This window comes from Halichoerus grypus, chromosome 7 (assembly GCF_964656455.1).
Source record: "Halichoerus grypus chromosome 7, mHalGry1.hap1.1, whole genome shotgun sequence".
NCBI classification, from domain to species: Eukaryota; Metazoa; Chordata; class Mammalia; order Carnivora; family Phocidae; genus Halichoerus; species Halichoerus grypus.
Window position 1 is genome coordinate 129480079 of NC_135718.1, and position 12001 is coordinate 129492079.

Consider the following 12001-nt stretch of genomic DNA (forward strand, 5'->3'; position numbering starts at 1 on the left):
TTATGTTAGAGATGCTTTTATCAGCAAACAGTCAAGTCTCTGATTCAGGATCGGTCTCTGATCACAAAAGAATTTAAGATACAGTTCTGCTCCACACTGATCTTACAGTGTAACTGGGGAGAAGGGGCACCAAAAAAAATGAATGAGTCCATCTACCCAATGTGGCACTTCTCTATCGTGGACAGTTAGAAATAGGGTGCAAAATCATTGGGTATATAGAAGTACCTACCATATCTTTGGATTATTCACTTTGTTTCATGTCAGGGAGTTATTGATGACTTTCAAACCCGCCTGGTGCTGTGGATTTGGATCGAGCAGAATGTTGGTGCGAATTTCTATTTCACGTTCCCTCTGTACCCTGCGACTTCTCCTCTCAGAGCTGAGGGTGTGACAGGGATACAGAGGGTTTCCTGTTCCTTTTCAGCCACATTCAGGTGCTGGGGACCCCAGGGTGGATCCGGCAGGCACAGTCCCTCCTTCCCTAGAGCTGACAAGAGGATACACAGAAACTAAGGCAATTTCAGAAATATTGTCACAGTGCTGTGATGGGGAAGAGCTGGGTGTGATGGAAGCAGCCAGGACGGGGACCTAAGCTGAAGGGACTGCAGGGGAGGGGAAGGGGCTTAGAAGGTGAATAAGGACTCCTGTACATCTGACTGTCTGGGACGGCTCTGTCCTGACCACGCTCTGTGGTAATTGCTACCACTCACTGAATGTTCCTGATGTAAGATGCAAGTATGTGTGCCTCACAACCTTACTGAGCAGCTGCTAGGTTTGGGGAGCTGAGATTCTTTGGGGGAGGGAAAAGCAGGAAGGGAAAAAATCTGTTTTAAGACCACCCAGCCCGAATTATGACTCTGGTTCATTAACTGCAGGATTTAGGGTACTATTTCCTGCCGCCCCAAGATCTCTTGCATTCCTGTTCCCAAGCCTTGGGTCAGTGGCGTGTTCTACCAAGCACTGTCCATTTTTCTACAAGCTGGGACATGCGGGGATGGGCTCTTCCTCCATGTGGTAGATTGAAATTTCCAGTAGCATTTTCAATCTGGAAAAAAATTGAACACATAGCCCCAGTGATAAACAATAAATGCTTACCCTCAGCACTACTGTATTACTATTAGTACTTCCAATGCTAGTATTATTTACGTAGTAAGATAGGCAAGAAATTGAAGTGGATGAAGTAATATAAAAAGTTCTGGTATTTCTCCCACACTCCGGCAGATGGATGCGCCCTACTCAGAGACCACTGCTTTAGAGAATTCTAGTGTTGGAGGGGAGTAAAGAACCAAGCGAGCGAATATGGGATGGGAGGGATGGGAGAGGAAGATGGCAACTGGCTTCTTTGACATTTTCTTCCCTGTCTTAGAGCGTATAGTGTGTTTCAAAATATCTGCATTCAGGAGTACGTCAATTTCAGAATAGAAGCAGAGCCAAGCTCCTTCTCTTAACTCCAGCCCTCTGCCCTGTGGCCATCACCTTGAACTCTTGCCCCAACTCTACTAAAGATGCCAAATAAATGATCCTAAAAACAGTGTATGTGGGCCTGGCTGCAGAGGCCAACAGTCTGGGCTACTCTGCCCATCACGCTCGGGGCGGATCTATTAGCACTACTTTAAGATGTGAGAGAGACTCAAGCCAGAAGAATATCTTGGCGGGAAGGGAGAGGGTGGAGGTGGGCAGACCAGCTCAAACAGCCAGAAAGCAGCTACGCTGTGATGTGAGCAGTTGAGGCAAGTCCAGGTAGCTTCATAAAAGAAATACTTAGTACTTTATAGAGGGGTGGGAAAGGCTTCCTACCAAACCCACGAGAAGCAACATCAACAGCTGGAAGGAGGAGGGTAGATGATGGAGAAAGAGGAGAGTGAAAGTGCCCTCTCTCTGTTCCTCCTCCCCCTGCAGGGAATTCCACGTTGCATCCTGGGAGTTCCCTGTCTGATATGAGTTATGTGCCCAGGGCTGAATGAGGCCAACAGCGTGTGACAGCTCTGGGCCTTCTCTTCCCTCTCCTCCCAGCCCAACCCGGGCTCTGCGAAATCCAGTCCGCCCCTCCTTGCCCAGAGCGGGGCTTCTGGGGTTGCTGGCATAGTGCTGCCAGGCAGGGGCCAGAGAAGTCTTGATGGGGATCGGGGATATGTCTTCCTGCCAGGAGCCCTTTGTGCTGCAATCCTTTGGGAGCTCAGCAGAAACTCTTGCGAGTTCTGTGTTGTTTTGAACTTTCTTACTGCCTTGCATCGAACATCAGCTAGGGCTGGGAAGAAGGATAGCACTCCCTCCTTGGCTGAGGCAGATGTTGCGTCTACCCTTGGAAGTAGGGCTTTCGCTCTTTTTATTTAGCTCCAAGGTGTGAGCACCGGAGAGTGTGATACTGGAGGGGCGCACACGCAGGCCGTGTGGGAGCAGGTGGCCGGCGGAGGGCTGCGGAGGGCAGACGAGGGAGCTTGCTTTCTCCGCTCCAGCTTCGGAGGCGGCAGAAAGGGCACAGAGCAGAGGGCCAGACAAAGGGAGACATGCTGCCTTCCTGAACCGAGAATGAGGTAGGGGCCATTCTTCCCGAAGTCCAGCATCCTCTTGCGATGACCCCGGGGAGACGGCTTTATCTCTAGGGGCTGGAAGTCCAGCAGATTGAGAGCACATCTCCGAGCTGTGGGTGTGGTAAGCTGGAGATGCTGACGTAAGGAAACTGCTCTGCCTCCTCAAGAAGTGGCATTTGGTTAAAGCCTGTGGTCCCTGTGCTGATTTTAAGCTCCTCCTCCCCTTCGCCCCCAATCCAAGGTGTTTACAGTAGGACCTGAAAGGCATTCTTCCTTTCTTTGGACTTGAAAGGTATTCCGATATCTGTTCTCATATACCAAAGTGGACTGCCTTCGAATCAACCCAGAGAAACCTCTCCCTTGCATTATCTGTGTGGGAGAAGATTCTGCTGTCTCTTTGGCAAGGTATCATAACTCAGACAGCTAGGAAGTCCCTCATGATGTCTAACCTCGCCCCACCCTTTCTGGGGCTGAGCTGGTTCTCATAGGGGTGCCTCTGCCGACAGTCCTCGGCGTCCCAGGGAGGCGGGCGGCCGTGGCCCTGCCCTGCTGGAGCCAGGCCACTGAGGGCTGGGTGCAGGCTCTCCTCCCAAGAGCTGGTTCCCTGCACAGGCTCTCAGCACACACAGATTTTCCACGGCTGCCTGCTCCATCTCCAGCCAGCCTGGGCAGGGGCCATGTATCTCCCCAGCATGGGGTGGGGACGATGACTTCACAGCCGGACATTCTTGTCGCCTCTCCCAGCTCATGTGTTCAGTCTGGTGCTTAGGGCCAAAAGTACTCCTGATTTGGGTGGGGCTTTCTCACTCATGTTCTTGGGGACAAAGATTCCTCTCTTTTTTTTTTAATGTATTTCTAAGGGAAATCCTTTTCCTGCGTTTCCAGCATTCTCTCCCTGCCAAGTGTTCCTTCCCCTCTCCGGGAAGCTGTGTGAGTATTTGCGAAGCAACTGCGGAGATCAGGGACTAATACCCTCTGCTTGGCCAGACGAGTCCTTCTGTGATATCACAGCTGCAGAGAGCAGGGCCTGAGAGCCTCTGGGGGCAGGAAGAATGGAATGGAAAGCCCAAAATTGGGGATTGGCTGAGCTCCCGGTCCCACATGGCCTTCCCGTGCCCCCTAACCACAGGTCCAGAGAGGATTCCCAAGGCTACTAGGCTCACAGCCCCCACCGGCCCCTCCCTGCCCCAGGGCACGCTGGGAACCGGGACAGCCACTTGCCCGTCTTAAGGCAGCCACTGCAAGAGCTGAGGGTCGCTTAAGATGGAGCAGACAGATGAGAGAAAATGGCAAAAGGGAAGTAAGTGTGTGACTCTGAGAGCATCTAGGCCGGAGCAAGGCCTGACCTTTTTTGCTTTCCTTAATGGGTCTTGTTTGGCTTGCTTGGGTCCGAAAAGGCCATCCTGGACCTTTTATTGAGCACCAGATCCATAGGCTGGACTCTGACGGGCCTGGTGTCACCACCTCTGAGGACAGGAAAAAGGTAGGACGAATTGAGCCCAGGTGCGAACAGTGGGAACAGGGCTGATTGGCTTCGAGGCGCAGACAGAAGCGGCACGTGGGCTGCCCTGCCTGAAGGAAGCAGGGTGACCGACCATCCTGTTGGCCTGGGACCCAGGGAGGTTACGGTTTCCGGCGGGGGGGGGAGGGGGGAGGAGCCTCAGTGCCCAAACCCGGGAAGTCCCAGGCACACCGAGACTGGTTAGTCACCCTCCAGTGAAGCCTCAGTGGAGTGCGGCCAATGCTACACCCCGGCCCCCTCGGGCGTAACCTGGTATCCCGGTGCTTCCCGGGGAGTGGTGTCGCCTCAGCCGCAGACTAGCTGGGTGCTTACCTAACCTCTCCGGGCCTTAGTCTGCCCCGATGAAACGCGGGGTTCACAGTAGCTGCCACATAGGGTTTGGCGGTGTCTGAATGAGAAGACACGAGTGTTCCTGCTGAAGCATCTGGCACATAGTAATCGCTTAAATGTTAGCAACCTGATTTATTACTCATTCATTCAGTTCATTCAGCACATTTGTATGCGTACGATGTGCCCGGCCCTGCTGTAGACCTAAGGAACAAAGACAAAAGTCCTGCCCTCGTGGAGGGCGATAGACAAACATCTTAAGTAAATACATCATATAACGTGTTAGGGAGAAGGCCTGTGGAGGGGACCAATGACACAGGACAAGGGGATTGAGAGTCCTGGAGCAGAGAAGCCACCTTATTAAATAGGATGGTCAGGGTCAGCCTCACTGAGAAGGTGATGTGTGTGCAGAGACCCTAAGGACGTAGGAGAATAAGCCCGAGCCAGTGAGGAGCAAGCTGAGCCAAGGGAAGAGCTCGTGCAGGGCCCTGAAATAGAAGCTTATCTAACGCGTTCAGGGAATGGCAGGAAGGCTCGCTGGGCTGGAGCTCAGCGAACAAGGAGCAAACAGTAGGAGTTAAGGGGTGGGAGGGCGGGGGGCTCTTAGGGGGCCTTACAAACCATCATAAAGACTTCGGGGCCCAGTTTCACTCCCAGTAAAAGCCAGCAGAGGATTCTGAGTCGGTGAGTGGCAGGAGTGGGGTTTGAAAAAGATCATTCTGGCTACTGTGTTGGGAGGAGACTGGGCACAGGACAGCAAGGGTGGGAGCAAGGTTACCAGTTAGAGGACGGTTGTCATCACCCGGGCGAGAGAGAATGCCAGCTCAGACCAGGACGGTGGCAGTAGAAAGTGAGACGTGAGTGGACCTTGGGTATTCTTTGAAGATAAAGCTGCCAGGATATGCTGGCTGAATGGTTAGAGTGAGGAGAGAGAGAGAGGAAGCGAGGGTAGTCACGGGGTATTAATCTGAGACCAAGGAGGGCAGGATGACCTCAGAAGGGGGCTTTTAGTCAGACCTCTGTCGTCGCTGCTCTTGTTTTGGCCTCTGTTGGGCTGTGGGATGTCCCTTAAGATGATCTCTATTATCTGCTGTCTGCTTTGCCCTCATAGTCATCTACCCACCTTGTTGCGGGGGGCGGGGGGGGATGGCATCTCCTTGCTGCTTCCTTGAGAAACATCCCAGGGAGATGAACAAATGATCAGAACTCCTATTTCCCTCAGGCCAACCTGGCCTCCAGGACAGCAACCCCAAACTGGCACAGCCTCGTGCTCTCAGGTCCTCAAGGAGAAGGACCCAGCCCGGACCCCCCGGCTCCTCTGCCTCTGCCCGCCCGGGGGTCAAGATGCCCTTTCCCAGGCCCTTACTCTCCCTTCCCACTGGGAACCTGATTTCCCAGAGCGCTGGAGACAGGGAGCCTCTGGGAAGCAGCCCAGTTTGCTTCCAGTTCTTTGGCCAAACCCCCTCCCCCGCAGAGCTTGGCTGTGCCGCTCAGCCAGAGGCCAGGGTGGTGCATCTGGGCACCAGGAGGCAGGAGGCCCTGGATAAGAACATCAGCCCCGCTCCCCTGCCTGGCTTCCTGTTCTCCCTTTTCGAAGCACTGGCCGGCCAAAGGGGTCTCCCTTCTTCGACTCTGTAAGTGCAGCTGCAGGTTCACCCTTCCACACTTTCCCTCCACGCCGGGTCCTCCATCTACCCTCCCAGACAGGTGAGGGTCTTGAGGACCTCCCCTGATGGTTTTGTTTTTTGGGTGGAGAAAGGGAGGCCGTCTCAGACCCTACAAGCAATACCCCCTTGGGGACCCATTTTCCCCATTTTCAGAGTCTTTTTCTGTCCAAATGTCTTCCTTAGGTCTGACCCAAATCTCTCCCTTTGCTGTGTAAGGTACCACCCTGGGGTCCTGTTGAGTGGAGATGGAGAGTAGAGGTGTGCCCGCACGCCACGCCCCAGGCCCCTCCAGTGGAAGAGCCCTCACATGGACCCGAGTGTGAAGAAGTCCTCTGGCCGTAACTGGATCTCCTACTTGGGCAGAACAGGAAGCAGGGGGGTCTTTATTTAAAGGTGTCTTTGGACCACCTTCTCCCATCATAATTTCTCCCCCTTGTTTTTCTTACCTGCTCCTCCCCCTCGTATCGCCTTTTCAGGTCTGTCTGGGAACCCTGCAGACCTGGAGAAACGTAAGCAAGTGTTTGGACAGAACTTCATCCCCCCCAAAAAGCCCAAGACCTTCTTAGAACTAGTGTGGGAAGCCCTTCAAGATGTCACACTCATCATCCTGGAGATCGCAGCCATCATCTCCCTCGTCCTGTCCTTCTATCGCCCCCCTGGGGAAGAAAATAAACGTGAGTGTCTAGGACAGCCTGGCGTGACTCTGATCCATGTTCTTTCCACCCCCACCAAAAAGCACTAGTATTCGTGGGTGACAGGTTTGTAGCTTAAAAGCTTACCCCACTCTCCAGGGTGGGTTCTCTAAAGAAAACCAACAAGTAGCTAGCCAGCCATTCTTCAGCCCATCCTGATTCCAGGGTCTTCTTCCCCTTCTTCCACCAAATCCTTATGCAAGATATCAGAAGTCCCCTACCCTCACCCAATCACCAAAACCTGCTTCTCAGAGTGCCCACCATCAATTATCTGGCATTATGGGAAATAGCAGTGACCTAGAGCCCGGAGCAGGGGGCCTGGCCTTGTTGGGAATCATAAGTTCTATACATATGACTGGCCAGTAATTTGCACTGACATGCTTTGTGCTACATACTCATTAACTTCTTTTGGGCTAACATAAATACTTATATCGGTGATGACACGATGCCCAACCCAGCTGTCCTCCAGTATCCTCAGAGGACAGCTCCCCTGCCCAAGGGTTGTATTTTCTGTGATGTTCTTTCCCTGACTTTCCATCCTGGGGGGCTGTGGAAGCACTCCTCCCATTTTTAGTGTTCACCAATGCCCCCGGTGACCCTTACATTCTGCCCTTTCCCTGGGCTAGAGTGTGGTCTACCTGTAAGTAGCCCAGAAGATGAAGGAGAGGCGGAAGCCGGCTGGATCGAGGGGGCAGCCATCCTATTCTCCGTGATCATCGTGGTGCTGGTGACTGCCTTCAACGACTGGAGCAAGGAGAAGCAATTCCGGGGGCTGCAGAACCGCATTGAAAAGGAACAGAAGTTCTCCGTGATCCGAAATGGCCACATCATCCAGCTGCCCGTGGCTGAGATCGTGGTGGGTGACATCGCCCAGATCAAATACGGTGAGAGCTCGTGCTTCTTGTACCTGTGTCGTCCTCCCTATCTGAGGGCTGGGTCCTTTGGCACAGGGGGCTGGGAATCACTGAGGACCCAGAAAGGTAAGACCCCAAATGGCGTTAGCTTCTAGGTTAGTTGAAAGAGGTTGTTGAGAAGGATTCAAAGAAAGAAGAAAGTCTCCCCAAAGAATGTCACACCTGCACCCTGTGTATCTCAGGTTTAAAAATACATAATGTTGAGGCCATGGGAAGGCGTTTTGGGATCATTGTTTGAATCTATAAGGAGTCTTGTCGTCAGAGATGAAGGCGTCTGTCAGAGGTTCTCCAGGTACCCCCTGGGCCATTGCCCTATAGGTAGGGCCCGTGGAAGCAGCCCTGAGATGGGGTTGGATGGTTCCCACCCTCTGACAAGCTCTTCCCTACCCTCTTTCCCTGTTGCCCCTTCCCCTCTGCACACTAGGTGACCTGCTGCCTGCAGATGGGATCCTGATCCAGGGGAATGATCTCAAGATTGACGAGAGCTCTCTGACTGGGGAATCAGACCATGTCAAGAAGTCCTTGGAAAGAGACCCAATGCTGCTCTCAGGTATGGCGTCTGGCTGCTCCAGGCCTTGCCCTCTATTCTGGCCCTGCCCCATCTCCTTCCCCTGGGCTCTTTTGGGGCAGGGGCATATTAGTGAGCTGAGTACAAGGTTATCAGTCAACCAAAAAGAGGTTCTCTATAAAGCAAGTGCTGTAGGGGCCTTGATAGGGCTCTGCTGGTTAGCGGTGGGAGTGGGGGAAGGAGCTTTACCCTAAAGCAGTTAGACACATTTTTCTCCTTACCCCCCAATTTGTCGGTCTATTTTAAATGGGCCCAGCTCTTGACCTTTTCCTGCTATCTGCTGAGTATATCATTATCCACGGGGGAGGAAGGAAGAGGGACTGTTTTTTTCTAAGTTTGTGTTCCACACCAAAGCATGGCTAGGTATAAAAAACAGCACTCCTTCCATCTTTTCCTTTCTCATATAGGGACCCATGTCATGGAAGGTTCTGGCCGGATGGTAGTAACTGCCGTGGGTATCAACTCCCAGACTGGAATCATCTTTACCCTTTTGGGAGCCAGTGAGGGAGAAGAGGAGGAGAAGAAGAAAAAAGGTAAAGGGCATTTGGGATGAGATTGTGTCCCCTCCCATCCCCATGGACAGACTAGGAAGCAAGGGACCAGGTCTGGATGGAATGCCTGGTGGGAAGAATCTGCTGGATGAAGAATGCAGATATCCAAACTTCTTGCGGAGATAAAGATGTTGAGCCTGGCTCCCCAGGGTGCTCTGATGAAAACCAAATCAGGTCGCCTTTGAGCCTCGACTCCTGTGTCTGTTTGTGGGTTATAAAGGTGTGAGATGTAAAGCTTGCCCCAAATGAGCTGGCCAGGTGCTGTGGCCCCAGCAGCCCTCTGTGTAGTCCCCCAACGCTCAAACATGAGGGAGTAAGTGAACCATCCAGGCTGAGGGAAGACTGCTGAAAGCCTGGGCTGTCAGTGGAAGAGACATGGCTAGGAGAGTGGGAACACAGAGGTAATGTCTCCCCCCAGAGTTAGCCCCGTCTTTGCCATTCACTTGCTCCTAAAGGAAGGACAAATAAGGAAGGAAGGTGAACAAGAAAAAGATACTAAAGAGAGATCGACACCTTACCCTCAGCATTCCTTCTTTCCTTGGAGAAGAGAAGGATTTCTGTCACTTGGCTGGAGGACCATCTCAGGCTGTTTCGTGGACGGCAGTTTATCAGGAAACAAAACCCATTCCCTTGGGAACTAGACTAGGTTTTTGCAGCTACCTGCAGATGAGTAAGGAGGGACCCGGCCACAGAGACACCTTTCAGAGCCTTTGCCTTCAGGCAGAACCGGTTCCAACCTCTCACTTTCTAACCCCTACCCCACATCTGCAAGTGATGGGACTCAGCCGAGAGCAGCCTCCCAGCAGCCGCTGTGCTCTGGGAGAAAGCAGCCCAGGTGTGGCTGTGCGCTCACCTGCGGGAGAGGTCTGGTCCACATCCCGGGGAGTCCTGCGACCCTGAGTAAGCGCGGATGTGAGCAGAGACGTGAACTTCCTTTACATCCCCTTCCCTGCCATTCCACCCCTTTTTGCTGTGGCCCTTTTGGGCTCTGAGCAGGACCGACAGATTGGATACCTGATCTCTTAATAGTCACCTTGGGTCTCCACCCCACTTTTTTCTTTCTTGTTCAAACAGGTAAAAAACAAGGAGTCCCTGAAAATCGCAACAAAGGTAACCTCTCCACCCACTCATTTACCATCTCTACCTGCCCACACTCAATCCAGACCTTTCCAGGCCATCTGCCTTCTCCCTTTTCCTCTCCATAAGTCTGTTATCTGCTGCTGGGGCCCCCCAATGCCTCATCCTGAGGAAGGTGCAGAGATTTGGGGGTGGTGTCCAGGTCCCGAGCCCCATCTAAGACGGGACAACAGCACCCCCTGCTGTTGTCTCACGGACCCTCCCATCAAGGTTTCTCTTGGGGAGCACGTGGGATTGATCTGCTCTTCCCCGGGGCGCTGAACTCCCTGCTTCACCGCCCTAGGCCCACGGTCATCCGTTTCTGGGCTAGAAGACTTCAGGGTCCCCACGGTGGAGGGAGTCGGGGTGGGCAGTCCCTGCACCCTCCTCTTGCTAGCTTCCTCATCGGTGTCCTCTTCTGGTCTGGATTCCTTCTCTGCTAGTCTTCTTGGGGTGCTTGGACAGAGCCCGTTCTCTGTACCTCTCCCCACTTCCTTCTTTGTTCTCGCCGTCTGTCTTCTTCCTCCCGATCTGGTGTGTGTTTCTTTTTTGGTGACTGTGTTTACATCCCGTCTCTGTCTTTTTTGTGAGTCTGACAACAGAGACAGTATCTCAGGAAGGGCATCCTAAGCAAAAGGGCCGAGCTCCACAGGGGTGAAGCTGGGGGTGGGGGGTGGGAACCGGTGAGAATGGCTCTCTTGAGACAGCTACTGGAGATTTTTTTTCCTTTGTACCCAAGTCATAGTAGTCTTTAGGAATAAAGTCATCACATCGGAGAAGCAGGGCTCCACAGAAATAATTCTTTAATTTTAGGTCTCTTTAACTCTTCTTTGGAAAGCAAAATGGATTTATATGTCTGTCTTTATCCCTCTTATTCCAGAGGGTCCCTCCTACCAGTTTCTTCCCTCTCCCCCAAAAGACTTACCCTCCCCACTCTGTATCTCCCCACCTTCGTCAGGGGAGAAAGGGCATTTCCTTCCCCAGTTATTCAACTGATAATAAGAAGGAGCTGGAAAATACCCTGTTTGGGGGTCTGTGTTTCTTCCCTGACAGTCTATAGGGAGAAAGAGATGAACCTTTTAATAGAGCAGACTAGGACCCTCATGCTCTGGAAACATCTACCAGCCTTCCCCGTCAGTCAGCCCCTTTCTGCACTAAAGATTCACTATTTTAAGCACTGAATTCCAGGAAGGATGGTTGTTGGTAATAGCACTTAGTGGCATGACTAATCCTCTTGCTGGAATAAACCTGGCTTGGGGCTCTGAGGTGGTGCCAGGAAGCTGCCACTGAAGAGGAAATCCATACCCTAAAAGCACTCCCGTTTCATCTCCCGTTGTCAGAATATCATTCTAAAGGCCCTAGCAGAGGGTGGAAGGCATGTTCCTTGCCTGGCATGGGGTGAGAGTGGCCAGAGCTGACGCTGGGGGTCCAAGGTGGATTCCAGGAAGGAGACAGAGGAGTTTTGGTTCCCACGTGCTTGCTCCTCGGCGCTACCACCTCGCGCACTCACCTGTCCTATTTGTGTGCACACCCTAGCAAAGACTCAGGACGGAGTGGCCCTGGAAATCCAGCCACTCAACAGCCAGGAGGGGATCGACAATGAGGAAAAGGAGAAAAAGGCAGCCAAGCTGCCCAAAAAGGAGAAGTCGGTGCTGCAGGGCAAGCTGACGCGCTTGGCTGTTCAGATTGGGAAAGCCGGTGAGTAGGGCAGCGCCTCCTTGGTATTGGGGCTACTCTGGATCCTCGCCACTTTGGCTGTCTTCCTTCTGTCCCAGCCAGGCCGGCAGAAAGAAGCCAAACCTTCCCAGGGGCTCCTGCAGCCGAGGTGGCTGCGCCCCTCTCTCTGCCCCCCTCCGGCCCCTCCCTGGGCCTTTTCAGAGAGAAGTGTGCCCCTGTGTGCGAGGGTTAAAGACCCCACGCTTGGTCTCTTCCCTCCCAACAGAAGGGAAATAAAGGACTTCTGTCATGGGGGGGAGATTTACGTTAGCAAGAAGGAGGACGTGGACAACCACTCACCTGTTTCATGTGTTGGCTAGTAAATTCCTTCAGGAAGAGAGTCCCTAGCACGGGACTAGCAGCTGGCCTGGCAGAGCGCGATAAATGCAAAATAAGG

The 12001-nt window shown here is 52.9% G+C and overlaps 1 protein-coding gene across 4 annotated transcripts in view; it reads left to right on the plus strand.

The window, feature by feature from the left end:
* ATP2B4 (ATPase plasma membrane Ca2+ transporting 4) overlaps positions 1 to 12001 on the plus strand; it is a 90764-nt gene that overhangs the window by 44839 nt on the left and 33924 nt on the right. For all 4 annotated transcript variants that reach the window (XM_036079557.2, XM_036079554.2, XM_036079555.2 and 1 more), the window contains exons 3-8: positions 6524 to 6721; positions 7366 to 7623; positions 8078 to 8203; positions 8629 to 8754; positions 9847 to 9882; positions 11425 to 11586. In XM_036079557.2, coding sequence (XP_035935450.1) covers positions 6524 to 6721; positions 7366 to 7623; positions 8078 to 8203; positions 8629 to 8754; positions 9847 to 9882; positions 11425 to 11586 — 906 coding nt within the window. The remainder of the gene's footprint in view (positions 1 to 6523; positions 6722 to 7365; positions 7624 to 8077; positions 8204 to 8628; positions 8755 to 9846; positions 9883 to 11424; positions 11587 to 12001) is intronic.